The following is a 15,906-nucleotide window of genomic DNA, read 5'->3' as shown; positions in this document are numbered from 1 at the left end:
AGGATAATATGTCAGAAGATATTTTACATCAAATTCGTGTCAGTTCCAGAAATCCCAATCTTGAGATGAATGAAGAGATACATCATCGGGCTTTCCTCTTGATCGAAGACAACAACCTACATCTTCCTTTAACCAACATTACCCCCGCACACCCACAAAACACCTACATACAAACAATACACAAAACTAATCGAAAAAGCCCCACAAAACCAAACACGAAAACCTGGCAATGCATCCCCTACCTAGGAAACATCAGCGACAAAATAAAAACACTTGTCTCCAAAAACAAAAACAGCAGCAACAACAAGCTAAACTTCTATATCCCTAAACCAAACAACAAGCTAAACTTCTATATCCCTAAAACAAACAGAAACCTATTCTACAACAACCCCAAAGATAAAAAACACACCCTGGAAAAATGGCATTCCATAGCCATCATCCCGTGTAGCGACTGCCACACCACCTTCCTCATCACCAGCACCAGAGGCAGCAACCTCAAAACGGACATCTCAAAAACCACATCCTCAACAAAACAACACACCAACAGACTTCAACACACACTCGACATCAAAAAGGGTAAAACAAAAAAGATCAGACCTGGATACCCCATCCTCGCCCTCCTCAAGGTCATATCTAATAGACACTCCAAAACACAACCAGGACAAAGTATTATAAGTATACTCAACAACAAAATAGTCAACAATACGGCAAACGAGAGACCAAGCACCCTAACCGCTAACATACAGAAAATACATCAAATACTGAATAAACAAGAAACGACAACACAAACAAACCACACCGGTACTCCCATGTAGCCTAAACAACCGCAACCTGAGACCACAACAGGCATTAAGAAAACACACCACTTCCCCAATAGCAAACCCCCCCCCCCCCCCTCTTCATCTTAACCCAAACACCTTAAAATACAAGAGCCCGTACTCCACAACCTTTATTCACAGGAAAACAACAGGCCATTATGCGAAGCCGGAACTCCCCACCAACAAAAATGGACAATCATAGGAAATGGAAGACCGTTCATACTTTTCTGACAGGTAGCATCATCAAAAGGAAAATAAAGGAAAGCCTAAAAACGGGACTCATCAAAGAGGTCAGCAACAAAACAAACTTCGCCGTCCTCAAGCCCCATATTGAGGCCCTACACAGTAGGAGGAACAGAGAACAGGCGAAAACTCTAGGCATCACCCTCAACCATAAAGAAAGCCTACCTAGAATACTCCTAAACCCCAGCACAACATCAGGAGAAACACTAAGCTTAAAGCTCAGAGGGACCAGAACTGAAACATTAAGTCATGCCTTCATCCACTCACTAGAATATGGCCAGAAAAATAGCAATAAAACAACCCTCCTAGACCCCAAAACAGACTTAGACATAACGCTTGAGAACATAGATACAACCCTAGACCACATCTCAAGTACACCAGGTCACACACACCCAGAACAACTCCTCCTCATAAAGATAACCCTAGAAAAACCGGAAACATGCACACCAACAAAGGTAGTCCTCAACTACTTAAAAAGCCGCAACAAAGAACTAAAAAAGAGAAACCTACCAACCAACGATATCAATGCCCCTGCGAGCAGAATAGATGACGACATTGAAATAATCGACACAATCAACTACTACCCAAACATGACAATAAAGGAAAAAACAGCTCAAACCCTCTCAAACAAAAAGATCTCCAAAATTATAGATGGAGCCCTAGACCATTTAGCGATCAACAACATCGCTTCGCACAACAACAAATTATACGCATTTCAAAACTTGGAATACACACCGGGAAACCCACTAGGGGAATTCCTGTCGAACAGGTACATGTACCTAATCATGCAGGCCCTCAAGGACACACTTGAGCACATAAACCCACCCTACATCATTCACAACAAAAACCACATCATACTAATCACCAGACAAAATCCAGAGGAAAGAAAAATCTCTAAGCATGAACATAAGAAGCAGGTGGAAAAAGCACTCAGAAATGCCACCCTCATAATTCTGAACAAACATGGTGAACAATACAACTGCGATCAAGTTAACACATACACCCCCAAAGTAACAAAGATCGAGACCCCCAAAATCCCCTACATCTTAAAGTAAGCTCATAAAACGAACCATACCTCCTGACACCAACGAGATTAGCAAAATCATAAAAAACCAACCAAATACCCATTAAGCGACTAGACATCCCTAAAATTCCCGCCCTCATTAACAACTCACACCTCCACCCAACATAGAGACTACCATAGGTTTTCCCCACACACGCACTAGCACACAACAAGCAATTAACACAAAAAAAAACCCAGTATCAGCCCATATGCAAAACCATACACAAAACCCCCTCCAGAGGTAGACATGGGTAGCGTAACCCAGACGCATTTAAGGGATGAAAAAGTCGCAGGCCCCCAGTTCGCTCCGAGACATCGAAGCGGACAGACGTGGCACGGAGCACGGAGCACGGTGAAACGAAACAAGTAACGTAAATAAAAAAAAAGTGGTGAAGTGTTAAGTGTAGTACTCTCAAAAGGAAGTACAGTTGATTAAAGTATGCAGTGCATCTCAATATTATTGAGACACTGTATACCAAAGTGCAATTATTGTTAATTGTTTTTCTTTAATTTCAGTGAATACTGGTGAAGATTCGGAGGAGAGCTGAGGACGGGCTTGGGGACAATAATGTCCGCCAAGAGGTCTAAAATGGCACTCCCTGGTGAGCTATCGTCTGAGGAGGAGGGGAGCACGGGCCCCTCAGAAAATTATGACTACCCGCTGAGGAAGAAGCTTGAAGAGCTCAGAGGCGAGAAAGCAGCCCTCGCACAGCAACTGGAGTGCCAACAACAGCTGATAATTCAGCTAAAACAGGAGGTAGCAGCGCTACAAGAGGCGGTGCGAACCAGTGTAGCAAAAAATAGTGTAGCAAGAAATAGTAGTGAACCGATCGTCATCGACAGCGGGGGAGCACCAGCAGCAATAGAGGACTCAACAAGAGCCAACGAAGAGTGCGAGATGGACAGCGTGGGACCATCACCAAACCCCAAAGTCAACGACGAAGGTGACCCGTTCAACTCCGTGCGGAGGAGGAAAAGTAACAAGATAAAGGTTAGTGTAAAAACTGTAACCGCTCCTAAACAGGCTACCCCCCCACAAGCTCCCCAACCTACCAAGTCCAAGAAAATGAGAATCCCCGCTATAACTGGGTACGGTTTAAACGTACCATCTTTTTTAAGACTCCTGAAAAATAAGGGGCTAAAAGCGTCCCTTAAAAATACGAGGGCTGACAGGACCCTCATATTTACGGAAACGGCAGAAGATCACGGGAAGGTCTTCGCGCTTTTAAAAGAACAGGGGCTTAATGCTACCACTAGGACGCCTCCCTCCCTTCGCACCCAGTCTGTAGTTATCCGCGGACTCCACAGGGAAACGGACCCCGTGGACATCCTGGAAGAACTTAAAACAGAGCACCCAGATTTCCAACTGAAGACAGTTGCGAACCTGGTTACGCGCAGAGACAAGTTTCTGCATAGCGAAAATCCGGCCCTCCCGATGAAATCGCAATCGGGATTGCTCATCGCGACTTTCGAGCCCTCTCAAGAGCTCAGCGGGGTGATGAAGGTAAAATATATCCTTCATCAAAAGGTAACCTTGGAAAAGGTCAAAAGTTTCGAGGAAGTGCAGTGTTTCAACTGCCAGAATTTTGGGCACATCGCCCAAAATTGTTCAATTGTGCACAGATGTGTCAGGTGCACAAAATCCCATCCTCGCGGGGAATGCGGAAGACAGGCGACCGAAGGGCCTCTTTGCTGCAACTGCGGCCAAGCTGGCCACCCAGCGAGCTATCGCGGGTGCCCAGCCTATAAAGAAATGGTAGCCAGGAAGGAAGCTGCCAAACAAAGGCGAGCCAATGAAAGCTCCCAAGTCAAGCGCACAGTGACACAACTGTCACAAAGCTTGGTCAATCCCAGCGTATCGTACGCTCAAGCTGCCAGAAACACTCAACCAAGAGTGGCAGCACAACCTGCTCCCATCCCCGCACCAAATGCCTTCCGCGAATTGATGCAATCTCTCGCGTCGGCCTCAACTAATGATTCGCTCAATTCGCCGCTATAAAACTCATTATGAATTTATGGAGTTAAAAATCGTCACCTTTAACTCCGCGTCCCTGATCTCACACGCCCAACGTGCCACAGCCCAAGTGTTGATTAACAGTCTGAAAGCAGACTTCTATTGCGTTTCAGAAACGAAACTAAACAGCAGGCATAACGTGCAATTCACCGGGTATAATATTATCCGGAATGACAACAACACTGGCGCTGCCCTTTTAGTCAGGAAAGACTATGAATTTGAGGAAGTCGTCATTGAAAACCTGCTGACCTCTTCCGCCGCGGCGGCAATAGTAAAAACCACTGATGGTAGACATCATTACTACCCACACCAACAGCACCGCCATACACTTATTAACGACACATCTCTCCAACAAAAATTACAAATTAAGACACAATTCCCCAAATAAACAAAAACAATCCCACACGACCCTCTCCAGAGAGGAACACCCACATAAAACACTACCCAATGTCATCACTTCTTCTCAATGCTATCGGGATCATGCACTCCCCACTATTCAAATATTACTAAATGAACCTATAGAGGCTCATATGTAAACACACACTAATAGCACATGTTACTACCAAACATGTCCTCACAAAATAGGAACCACAAACATTTGATGGTTATATAGGGCACCTCTCTCTTCCAAACATAAACTAATACATTTTGCCTACTCAAGCCTACTGACGAGACCCTCTAGGACGGGGTCGAAATACGTATCTAGGCGTCCTACCTCAAGTAGATACTCCCGTAGCCGCTTCTCTAAAATCGTTCCCTATGAGAGCAGACATTCAGCATAAACCTAATGCCTCTGTCAACACCCCCCAAACAGCCCCCAAAACAAAGGGCCCCCTTGACTCTCAACATAAAAACGATGAAGCATTAGTCGTTAGGATTTTCCATCAGCATGGAACTCGATACACACAACTTTACCTTTTCATAAGTGCTCCCCATTGTGCTCTTCCGACACAATAAGCACTGAACATACCCAACTAAATTATCACTCAGGGTGCAGCCAATGCATCCCTCACTACACTAACTTCCTATAAAACTTTCTTACAACACTCCGGGCAAATGAAGATGTACTACCCAAACCTAGCCTGGGAACACATACTCAAAGTACCCGCACTCATATACCGATTCTATACAAATACACAACATCACATAGCAAATATAACTAACGCAACACCACCCAACCATAACAAAAAACCCCCCAAAAAAGGGTACGCAGCCGACTAGATCAACATAGTCACTACACGTGCACAAAAAACCCCTCAAACAAATCTTCATAATCTCCTGTTCAGGAACATGAGACGAAGTCCTCACTGGCCACTCAATGGTGGAACTGGTCTTGAGAAGATTGACCACTGTCGAGGACAGTAAGGTCGAAAACTGAATCTCGCAGATCCTCACACCAGCCCAAACGGCTCCCACCTCAGGAGACTCACACTCACAGATCTATCCTGCATACCTCCCCAAAATATTTCTCCTTGCCACCCCAACACCACCCTGACCTGTCAATAAAACCACCTCCTGAACAAAAGACAAAAAAACAAAAAAAAACCTACACCCCCTACCACCACCCTTCACTCTGTCCACACAGAGCCATATCAAAACAATCAATATAAACCTCGAGTTGATTGTCTCACATCTTAAACACCATGCCTCTCACCAAACCACTGACCACAACATACAATAGAAACATGGTGTCCCTCCCTTTGAGAACACAGAGTCCACAGCAAACTATCTCCCGGATCATGTCATGGAGCAATCCATTCGGCGGATGAGTATGTTGCGTTCGATCATTGATGTCCTTAACACTGTGAAAGATTCAGGCTACCCTCAGACATGCTAGAGATGTATGCGAACTGATGGTCCACCTGGAAGAGGAGCTCTACACGAGAACATCAACTCTCAATAAAATTGCCTCTCAATAAAATACCCATCTAAGAAGAATAAAGACGTCACCAACAAGAACACAGATGACCCTGAACCCTAGCACAAAAAAGAACCCCCTTGAAAGGTCATGCCACAAAAGATCAATATAGACGCTACACGCGCACTAAACAAACCCCAAAACAATCTTCACAATCTCCAATCCAGGAATACAAGACGAAGTCCTCACTGACCACTCAATAGTGGAAATGGTCTTGAGAAGATTGACCGCTGTCGGATGGACAGTAAGGTGTAAAACTGAATCCCGTAACTCCCCGCCAGAGCCTCAACGGCCACCCACATAGGAGATTCACACCTCACAGATCAATACTGCAGACCTCCCCCACAACTTCTAACTTATCCCCATCAAACACACCCACACGCCTAAAACACCACATCTAACACAACCCAGTAGATCAACCACAATCAACAGACCCCATATACACAATCCACAACCACCCCAATTTCGTCATCCCTGGCCAAACAGAGAGACACAACAAAAACAATCAATACATACTTCGAGCAGATTGTCTCACAGCCCATCACCATGCCCACCACCTAACCGCCAGCCCCCACACATAACATACACATGGTGAATCACCCTTGAGAACGTAGCCAGAGTCCATAGCAGACTGCCTCATACACCATGTTATGGAGCAATCCATTCGGCCGATGAGAATGATGCGTCTCGATCACTGCATTCCCAGAATCCACTGACTGAACCCGCATCTCTCAGACATGGCAAAGGTGTACGCGAGCTGATGACTTACCTGGAAGATGAGCTCTATACGAGAATGCCAACCTTATGTCTCCCGATGAAGAGCCCAGCTGGGGTGTGGCAGCCCTGAATTGCATTCTAACGAACACAGCGCCGTGAGAGTCAGTGCTTGATATTGGAAGTAATGCAAGGAATAAATAACCGGCGATCGCGATACAAAGGACACTGATACGAAGAGAGTTGTTACGACAAGAGTGAACTTAGTTTTACAAATGTAATCATATTAAAGCTAATAAACAAGTAAGATCCCGAGCCGTTCTAGTTTTAATATATATTGTAGTAGACACTACAGGGGGGAAGAATGGCGCCATCCATGGGAGCATAGATGACCCCGAACCACAAACATATTTACGACACACCGGTTGAACCAGGATGTATTGGAAAATTTCTTCTCGATTATTCGAAGCAAGGGTGGTTTACACGATCATCCGGACCAGTTGGAATTTAAGTACAGGCTTCGACTCCATATTATGGGTCACAATGAAGGAGCGGTGTCCACTATCTATCAATTGTTCGGCAATCAATCAACTATGTATATTTTATATCTTTATAAGAAAAGTCCTTCATTCTTTGACACAGCCAGTTCCAATAAACGAAGACATTCAAGAAAAGGAACTAAACGATTTTGAATACGACGGACTCGAAAATTTGGCGGGATTTATTTGCCATAAGATGAAAAGTCTTCATTCAGACATTGGAGTCAATCTAGATGAAAACCAGAATTTAACTTGGGTCGACCATCTTTCGGAAGGAGGGCTAACGAAGCCGAGCTTTAAACGTCCTCGTTTTAACATTGATTCGGTAAATTTTATCCAGCATACAACCAGCTGAGATAGTGCGTAATTCTATTATTACTATAATAAAGTTATTTACTTAAATCGAGTAATCATTTACTTAAATCAAGAAAGTATCGTCAATACTTATTATTTTTTTCTTATCAGACTAACCATTCACTTTGTTCTATCAGCTGGTTGAACCCTCTTTATGACGTCATGCGCAGAACTGTGACCATTTTCTGCGCACACTGTCGCAATCTTCTCTTTCTTTGATTCATGCAACATTGCCTAGAGAGAGTTGAAGGCTATGTAGCGGCAAATGAAGCGGTGCGAGGGAGAAGAAAGGAAAGGAAACGGGACTGAGCCAGAGAAGAAACGGGTGTGGAGTTGATTTTTTGGCTGGTGAACGGGAGATAGTGGAAGTGACAGTTGGATGGGAAAAGTGAAGATCGTTTTTTTTGTTTGAAAAAGAGGTGAAGATTTTCGCGGAAAAAATAGAGGAATCCGACTAAGAAAATGGACGCCGCATCGTGGTGAGCCATAACTCAGGTGTATTTTAAACGAAATATTTTGAATAAGTTCAGATCGCTGACAAGATTAACAAATGGAAATGAACAGTAATTTAAAGAAAAGGCAGAAGAAAGGAGAGTGCTTTGTTTTGAGGGACTGGATATATAAATAAATTTAAAAAATAAAAAAAAAATCTATTTTCCAATTTTAGTTCGCGTTCTGTTTATCATTCGATAGGCCGTCGCGAAATCCTTATTAATGTCTATTTTAGAATCCAGTGCGGACCCACGCATCGGAATAGACACGTTGTTTTGTAGTAATGAAGCGTGAGGGATCAAAGCGCTCAAAGGACCCCGTCAACTGAGAACTGCTGTGTTAAGTTCATAACTCCGCACGAAGGAAGGTAAATACCTAAAAGTTTTAGCCACTGTTCGTGCGAGATCCAACATTGCGCTTGCAGTTGCTTCCTCTGGAATAGCTCCACATTGTTAGAAGGATGCCGTACGGCTCATTCAGTATTAAAATTGCCGTTAAATCTTCAAACTATTGAAGAACCAACATGTAATATTTAAAAAAAACTCCGCAATGGCCAAAGGTTTATCAGCATCGAAAATCATAATATGGGACGAATGCACAATGGCGCATAAACGTGTGGCGCGGCAGGATCTGCAGCATTCGAAATTTATTTCGCGGAACTCTCCACTCACTCATTTTCTGAACGCACCAGGGGAGTGGAGAATTAGCGGTGGAAAAATGCCGTTGGTTGGGACAGTAAGGACCGCATGGAAATAAGTCGGTCTCTTCTGTTTCCAACCGCGGCGGCGTAAACACGCATTTCGAGAAGCGAACAAGTACTGTGCTAAAGTCAAATAAATTAAATTTGTCGTGTGAATTTCAAGTTATTGCCAAATTGGTTTTAATAAAGTTTAATGTTTGGATTTATTACAAAAGTTTGATTTCCGCGACCAAAAACGTGCATTAAAAGCACTTAACCGAATATTGAAAGATCTACGCAATAACTCGAGATGTTTAGGAGGCGCAATGATTTTACTGTCTGGTGATTTCCGCCAAACACTGCCAGTAATTCCAAGATCAACGGCTGCCGATGAAATAAACGCTTGCCTCAAATCATCGAATCTATGGCGCTATGTGAAGAAACTTCAGCTAACAACAAACATGAGAGTTGCATTGCTTAATGATACATCTGCTGAAGATTTCTCTGACCAATTGCTTACTATCGGTAATGGTCGAGTACCGGTCGACGAATCAAGCGGATTGATTTCTTTTCCTCAGAATTTCTGTAACTTTGTCTCATCGAAAGACGAACTTATCAACAAAGTATTCCCAAACATCATTACTAACTACAAAAATAATGAATGGTTGAGTGAACGAGCAATTTTAGCGGCTAAGAATAAACATGTAGATGACAACCAACATTTTTCGGATGCAATAAAACCCACTTTCTTATTATTATTTCTACAATTTCATGCCATATTACGCAAATGCCAATAGAAATAGGCAGAACTAATACAAATTACGGATAGAGTATACATATACGCCATAAACAAGGCTTGTATATTAGATGAGAAACATGAAGTGGAATAGATAAGACCCTCTCAACTTTTGATCAGCACATATCATAGAGGACTACATATCATAGAGAACTACTATAATATATTGATCCCGGCTGCCTTCCTTAACCCTACATTTGATCTAGCAATATGCAGATGTGGCGCGGAAAAGAATAAAAGCTCTTAAATTTGACTGAGAACTCTTATATTGATGACCCCGGAGCGAACATCGCCGCATTAAAATACGTTTAGAACCAAACTGTCCCAGATTCCACCGAGGAACAAAGCGCAGAATAAATTCTCAAATGAAAAGTCTATCGAAGATGGAGGAAGAAGTGCAGCTTTAAGAGGAAACGGTGCCGGCAAGATCCCGTGCACATGCACCAAAGTGCGTGAGAAGCCACCACAGCCCCCGCCCTCAAGACCAGCGTCATCGCCGCAGGATTCGAAGCCGCCGCCCTCAAGACCAGCGTCATCGCCGCAGGAAAATTTCAAATGCGGCGAATCTTGCCGCGCCACACAGACAGCAATCAGCAGCCGAGCGATAACATTACGGATCAATTTTACTTAAAGCAAAGAATCTGCATCCACATATTCACTTGTACTCGAAATAATTTTTCTAGCCGAAACCGAGCCTGAAACCAGCACAAAGCCAACCCCAAGCAGCCAAGAAAATAAACAACCATAACAAAAATAGATTCACAGGGGATACCTCGGTGTCAGCATCAGCTCGGCACTCGACAACTGCTGCCGTCACTTGTGCTACGAAAAGCGGTGATGCTTTATAATTTACCATTACATTGCAAAACGTTACTTTTCAGAGAAGTAATATCATCATCGGTAATGTAATGATGATAGGTGATGCGGTGATGTTAGGTAATGCGGTGATCCTACGTGATGTTGTAATGTTTGATGATGTTTTAATCGCGTTCGTTGATGGTAATATGATATTACACTTTAAGCTAATATCACTTTTGTAATATTACATACATCAAGTACCTATCTCTACTCCTTACTTATATTTTCGTGCACATTCTCGTTTCCTTTGCATCCTGTATAAGTAGTTATAATTCGGCTTTTGTACTGAAAAGTGTGCTCGTCATTTAGCGTCGAAATATCAGTCAAAAATGCCGAAACAAGTGGAAAAGGAAATGAGGAAATTCGTCGGAAATCAATTCACTAGCAAACAGAGTCAGACATACACAAGTGCTTCAGCAAGTAAGCTGAAAAAGTGATGAATTTGATATTTCAATCGACCCGACTTTAAAATTCAGTGTTTTTACCTTCTTAGAAACTATTAGGTGTACAAATAAGTTTTCGCGGTTTGTCAAAAGATTGCCCCACCAGAAGGTTATGGAGAAATTGTCAGATGTAAAACGTAATATCCCAAGTTTCATCATCCGGCAACACCATAACCTTAAAGTACTAGTGATTCCGTATCAGCATCACGTCATTTTTTTCGTGCAAAAATGTCAAGTTTTGTGCCGAATAAGCATCATTTGCGGGAACTTTTGATTTACTTCTTTAATTTGAAAAAATCTGCAGCTGAGGCGCATCGATTGCTTCTAGAAGCATATGGTGAAGCTGCTTTAAGTGAGAGAAGTTGTCAGGAATGGTTTCAAAAGTTTAAGAACGGTGAGTTTTACGTGAAGGACAAAGAACGCAGTGGAAGGCCGAAAGTGTACGAAGACATGGAATTAGAAGTACTATTGGAGGAAGATTCGTCCCAAACGCAAAAAGAACTTGCACTTACATTACAAGTGACTCAACAAGCAATTTCACATCGTTTAAAATCGTTAGGAATGATTCAAAAACAAGGAAATTGGGTTCCATATGAACTAAAGCCGAGAGACGTTGAACGCCGATTATGCATGAGTGAAATGCTGCTTGCCAGGAATAAAAAAAAAGAGTTTTTTGCATCGTATAGTCACTGGTGACGAAAAATGGATTCACTACGATAATCCAAAGAAGAGAAAGTCATGGGTTAAGCCCGGCGAACCATCAACATCGACAGCTAAGCCGAATATTCATGGAAAAAAACTTATGCTGTGTATTTGGTGGGATCAGCTTGGTGTCGTGTATTATGAATTGCTGAAACCAAGCGAAACCATTACTGCAGCTCTCTACCGAACACAATTGATGAGATTGAGTCGGGCACTTAAGGAAAAACGCGCCCATTACTACTCCAGACACGACAAAATTATTCTTTTACACGATAATGCTCGTCCACATGTTGCGGCGCCGGTAAAAACATACTTGGAAACACTCAACTGGGAAGTTTTACCCCACCCGTCGTATTCACCAGACTTAGCCCCTTCCGATTATCACCTGTTCCGGTCGATGGCACATGGTCTGTCTGAGCAGCGCTTCACATCATATGAAGACACCAAAAATTGGGTAGATTTGTGGATAGCGTCAAAAGATGAAGAGTTTTTTCGACGGGGTATCCGAATGTTGCCAGAAAGATGGGGAAAAGTAGTGGCAAATGATGGAAAATACTTTAAATAAAACGTAATGTACTGTTCCTTCACAATAAATTCCTAATTTTTTATAAAAAACCGCGGAAACTTATTTGTACACCTAATATATTAAAGTGTAGAGATTGTATGAAAGATATGAAGTTTGCTAAATATGATGACAGAGGACAGGGTTTCAAACTTTATGTAACATGTGAGTCCAATGATCGTTTTTTTTTATTCGTCGCCCAGAATTACTTTTTCAATGAGATTGCTTGGTGTTTGCGTCCGTGGCATTTTGACTTTGTGCAACCTTAGAGATGTAGGAGCACAGTGGAGCAAATGTGTAGATAATATAGAGAGCGGAAAATGAAAAAAAGAGAAATTAAAGCTGCAGATAGTGTTGAAAACCACTTCATTGAGTGAGGTCCATGGTCTAAGCGCAGATTTACATCTCTCTTAGGTTTCAGATTTACATCTCCCTTAGGTGTCATTGATTGGAAAACAAATGTGATAAAATTATTGATCTTATGGTGAAGTGCAGTTATTGCAAACTCTGTGGTAACTGGGCTTCAAAAAAAGATATTTTAAAGTATGCTTAATTTAATGACGATCAGTGTGGAAGCACCAGCTGATTAACGAGAATTCGTCCGGACTCCGCACGGGAATCACGCAATTCACCACGGAGTGAAAATCACTCTCCTGAGTGGCTCGCCTGTAGGTGGCGAGGTGAAAATCACGACGCTGACGGAGCAATCGAGTATTAGACTAAAGTCAGTGATTAGTGATGGGTGAAAAATAGTTGAGACAAGTCTTCCTCGTTTTGAATAAAAGTACAATGTACAATGTAATTTACATTGTTTTATATTTGATAAATGTTCTTAAATTGAATTGTCATAAGTTATTAACGTCTATAATTGTTTTCTTTCATAAGTAATAAATGATTTAAATTTATTGAACGAAATAGGCACACTTCAATTGTGAGCCCTACAGAATCATGAAGGCTCTGCAAGAAACATGGAAGTTAATGGGATTATCGAAATGTTCCGAAGATATGAAGATGGCCACAATGCACAACATAAGTATTACGTCGGAGACACAAAGACCTTTAAAAGTTTGTTAGACAAGCAGCCTTACGGTCCTAACTTTCAGGGGGAAATTAAAAATGTGTTTTGCACCTGAAGAAAATGTTTATATAGAAAAGCCAAAGAAGCCAAAAGCAGCTGACAATCGCAACAAAAAACAAGAAAAATTGCCTGAAAAGAGCCAAAGTGATAAAACTATGGCGCGGGTTAACAACATTCAAAATTTATTTCAAATGTTGTTAATTGGATTGACAGTTGCCACCACAGGTGTTCTCCATGGCGGAGTAGGCCTGGATTAGATCGAAAAAAGAATTGAATTTGAAAAATGAATTTTGACATGTCAATTCAGAAAAGAGTATATACAAAGTTTTTAGTTTCTCCTCCACTTTATATAATAAAGTTATTTAAATTATTAAATTAAATAAAGTTTTTATGATTGAATTCCTTCCACGGATAGGCAGTTAGAACAATGCTTGGCAACGAAACTCAAGACATTTTAAAGCTAATTGATACAGGATGATTTTGTGGCGGCGCATCGGAGGCGCTAACCTGAACGCCATCGTGAATTCACCTCTGCCGCTGCATTGTACGACCGGTGAAACAGCTGACAGCATACTGGGGTGACAAATGTCAAAAACGACGTTTGTCAATCCAGAGACTCGAGTCTTGTCCGACGACCCGTCGGCAGCTATAACGTAAAAGGTAAAACACTTATTAAACTAAAACACTTTTAAATGTTGTTTTCTTTTTTTGCTCAACTAATGTGGATGTTGCGATTATTTATAAATAAATTAGTTAAGTTAATTAAAAATGTATCTTTCAGTATGTTGGGGAAACAGCTCCCCAACGAATAGTGAACTATGGAAGGTGTGTGGCGCGGCAGGATTCGCGGCATTCGAAATTTAGAGCTCGCCACGGGTGTGGAGGACTAGCGGTGAGAAGATGCCGTCGGTTGGGACAGGAAAAAACCGCATGGAGATAAGCCGATCTCTTCTGTCCCAATTACCGGCAAGTGTGCACGGATAATCATTTTAACACTTAGAAGTTGAGTTTTTTATAGTACAGTTTTTTATAGTAGATTTCATTGTGTAAATAACTATTAAATAAAGTGTCTCGCCTTGTACAAACCTAAGCGAAATTTCAATTTTCACGTTTCTGTCGTTTTGAAGTAAGTGATTTCTTCAAAGTGGTGACCCTGTGAACACGACAACGTACGCTCGCCGCAGCCACCAGAGACGCCGCAGCCACCAAAGACGCCGCAGCCACCAGATTTGCAGTGTATTTAAACTTGTGCATAGAAATTTAGATTATAGCAAAAGTGAATAGTTAAGTAGTCATCATTAAGCATTGGGAGTATGTCTCCGAGGCAATTTGTAAACCACGTTGTGTATTAAATACTATGAAGTCTATTCAATGGCACGAATGGTTATTTCCTTGATTCTCTTGCGAGGAATATCCAAACTCTCACTTGCAAATCATGCGAAGTGTTGCAATAAATCATAAGACAAATATCTGCGGAACCTTGTTCCTAGGCATATGGTTGCATATGATAGTATTATGAGTTTGTAGGGAGTTTACATTTGCAGATGTTGGGTAATTTATTTCAGCGAACATAAAAACATCACAAAACTGCACTGGATACATGATAAAGCACGTATCATGATGATGATGATTTTTTCATGAGCTATAGCGATATTATATTCTCATGTAGCGAATACATGTATAAAAGGAATTTCTTCTGGAGGGAAATGTCATTTGCATGGCTGCATCATACAAACATGGTAAGTCTTTTTAATATTGATTTGATTTTTTGATATTGATTCGATGCACTTTTAGTACAAGAAAGCTCAGCATCAACTCGTTTGGGTCGCTATTATTTCTTCACTTTTAATTGGAGAAAACTATCAGTAAATGGGTTTTAGAATTAAAATGTGTCAATCTCCAGTTTGGAGGTGGGTAAAAAGTACCTCATCACCGAATTCAAGCTTGTTCAAAATAAATTTGGACAGCGTTTGAGAGTCCATTTTAGTAATAACAACTTTGTTTTTCTACCCCCTTGCTTCTTCGAAAGGATTCGTAACAAAAAGCAGATCGATGAACTGAACGACATACAGGAACAAAAATTTCCCAAAAATTATGTTATTTTTTTTTTCGCGTGAAAGGCGTACTACCCCCTTAGTTCATGCGTACGGAATCAGGCCCCTAAAATACTTTCGTTGGAGGTAAAACTTTCGAAATTGCTGTTAACATATCTGCTTACATGTATAATGAAGGTTTTATGAGTTTACTCAGGATAATGCAACTCCACAGCTCCACAGCTATTCGCCATGCAGAGAGGATGGACGCTGTGTGTGTGCACTGTAAGCTGGACTATTCCCCATTTAGAAACTTAAATATGCGTCTATATGCGTATTTCGTTAGTGCCAATAATTTATATACACGTACTGCGTGAATCAATTGCCCAAATACCTGTTTGCTTCAGACACAGACATCTGTCTGCCTGTTGTCTGATGGCTGAGGCTCAGACATTTATTTGATACAGAAGTAGACTTTGTCTCCGTCGAAAAGATTCGTAAACATAAGCAGATCGATGAGCTGAACGTCATACAGGAACACTATTTCGTTTTCGAAAGAGTGGATGTGCAGAAACACAATTATTTCAAAATAAAATTTGT

At 41.7% G+C, this 15,906-nt stretch overlaps 2 protein-coding genes across 3 annotated transcripts in view; one reads left to right on the top strand and one right to left on the bottom strand.

Annotated features, from left to right (window-relative positions):
* The window catches only part of LOC119656494 (mothers against decapentaplegic homolog 4-like), a 127,200-nt gene that overhangs the window by 44,855 nt on the left and 66,439 nt on the right, over positions 1–15,906 (bottom strand). The gene's annotated exons all lie outside the window — the stretch shown is intronic.
* Positions 2,519–14,498, top strand: LOC119656497. The gene is made up of 3 exons (XM_038062832.1): positions 2,519–3,115; positions 13,689–13,933; positions 14,055–14,498. Exons 1-2 carry the CDS (start codon positions 2,693–2,695, stop codon positions 13,749–13,751), a joined length of 486 nt encoding a protein of 161 aa, XP_037918760.1. The 5' UTR covers positions 2,519–2,692; the 3' UTR covers positions 13,752–13,933; positions 14,055–14,498.

This window comes from Hermetia illucens, chromosome 5 (assembly GCF_905115235.1).
Source record: "Hermetia illucens chromosome 5, iHerIll2.2.curated.20191125, whole genome shotgun sequence".
NCBI lineage: Eukaryota > Metazoa > Arthropoda > Insecta > Diptera > Stratiomyidae > Hermetia > Hermetia illucens.
This window is presented reverse-complemented; position numbering and strand designations above follow the sequence as displayed.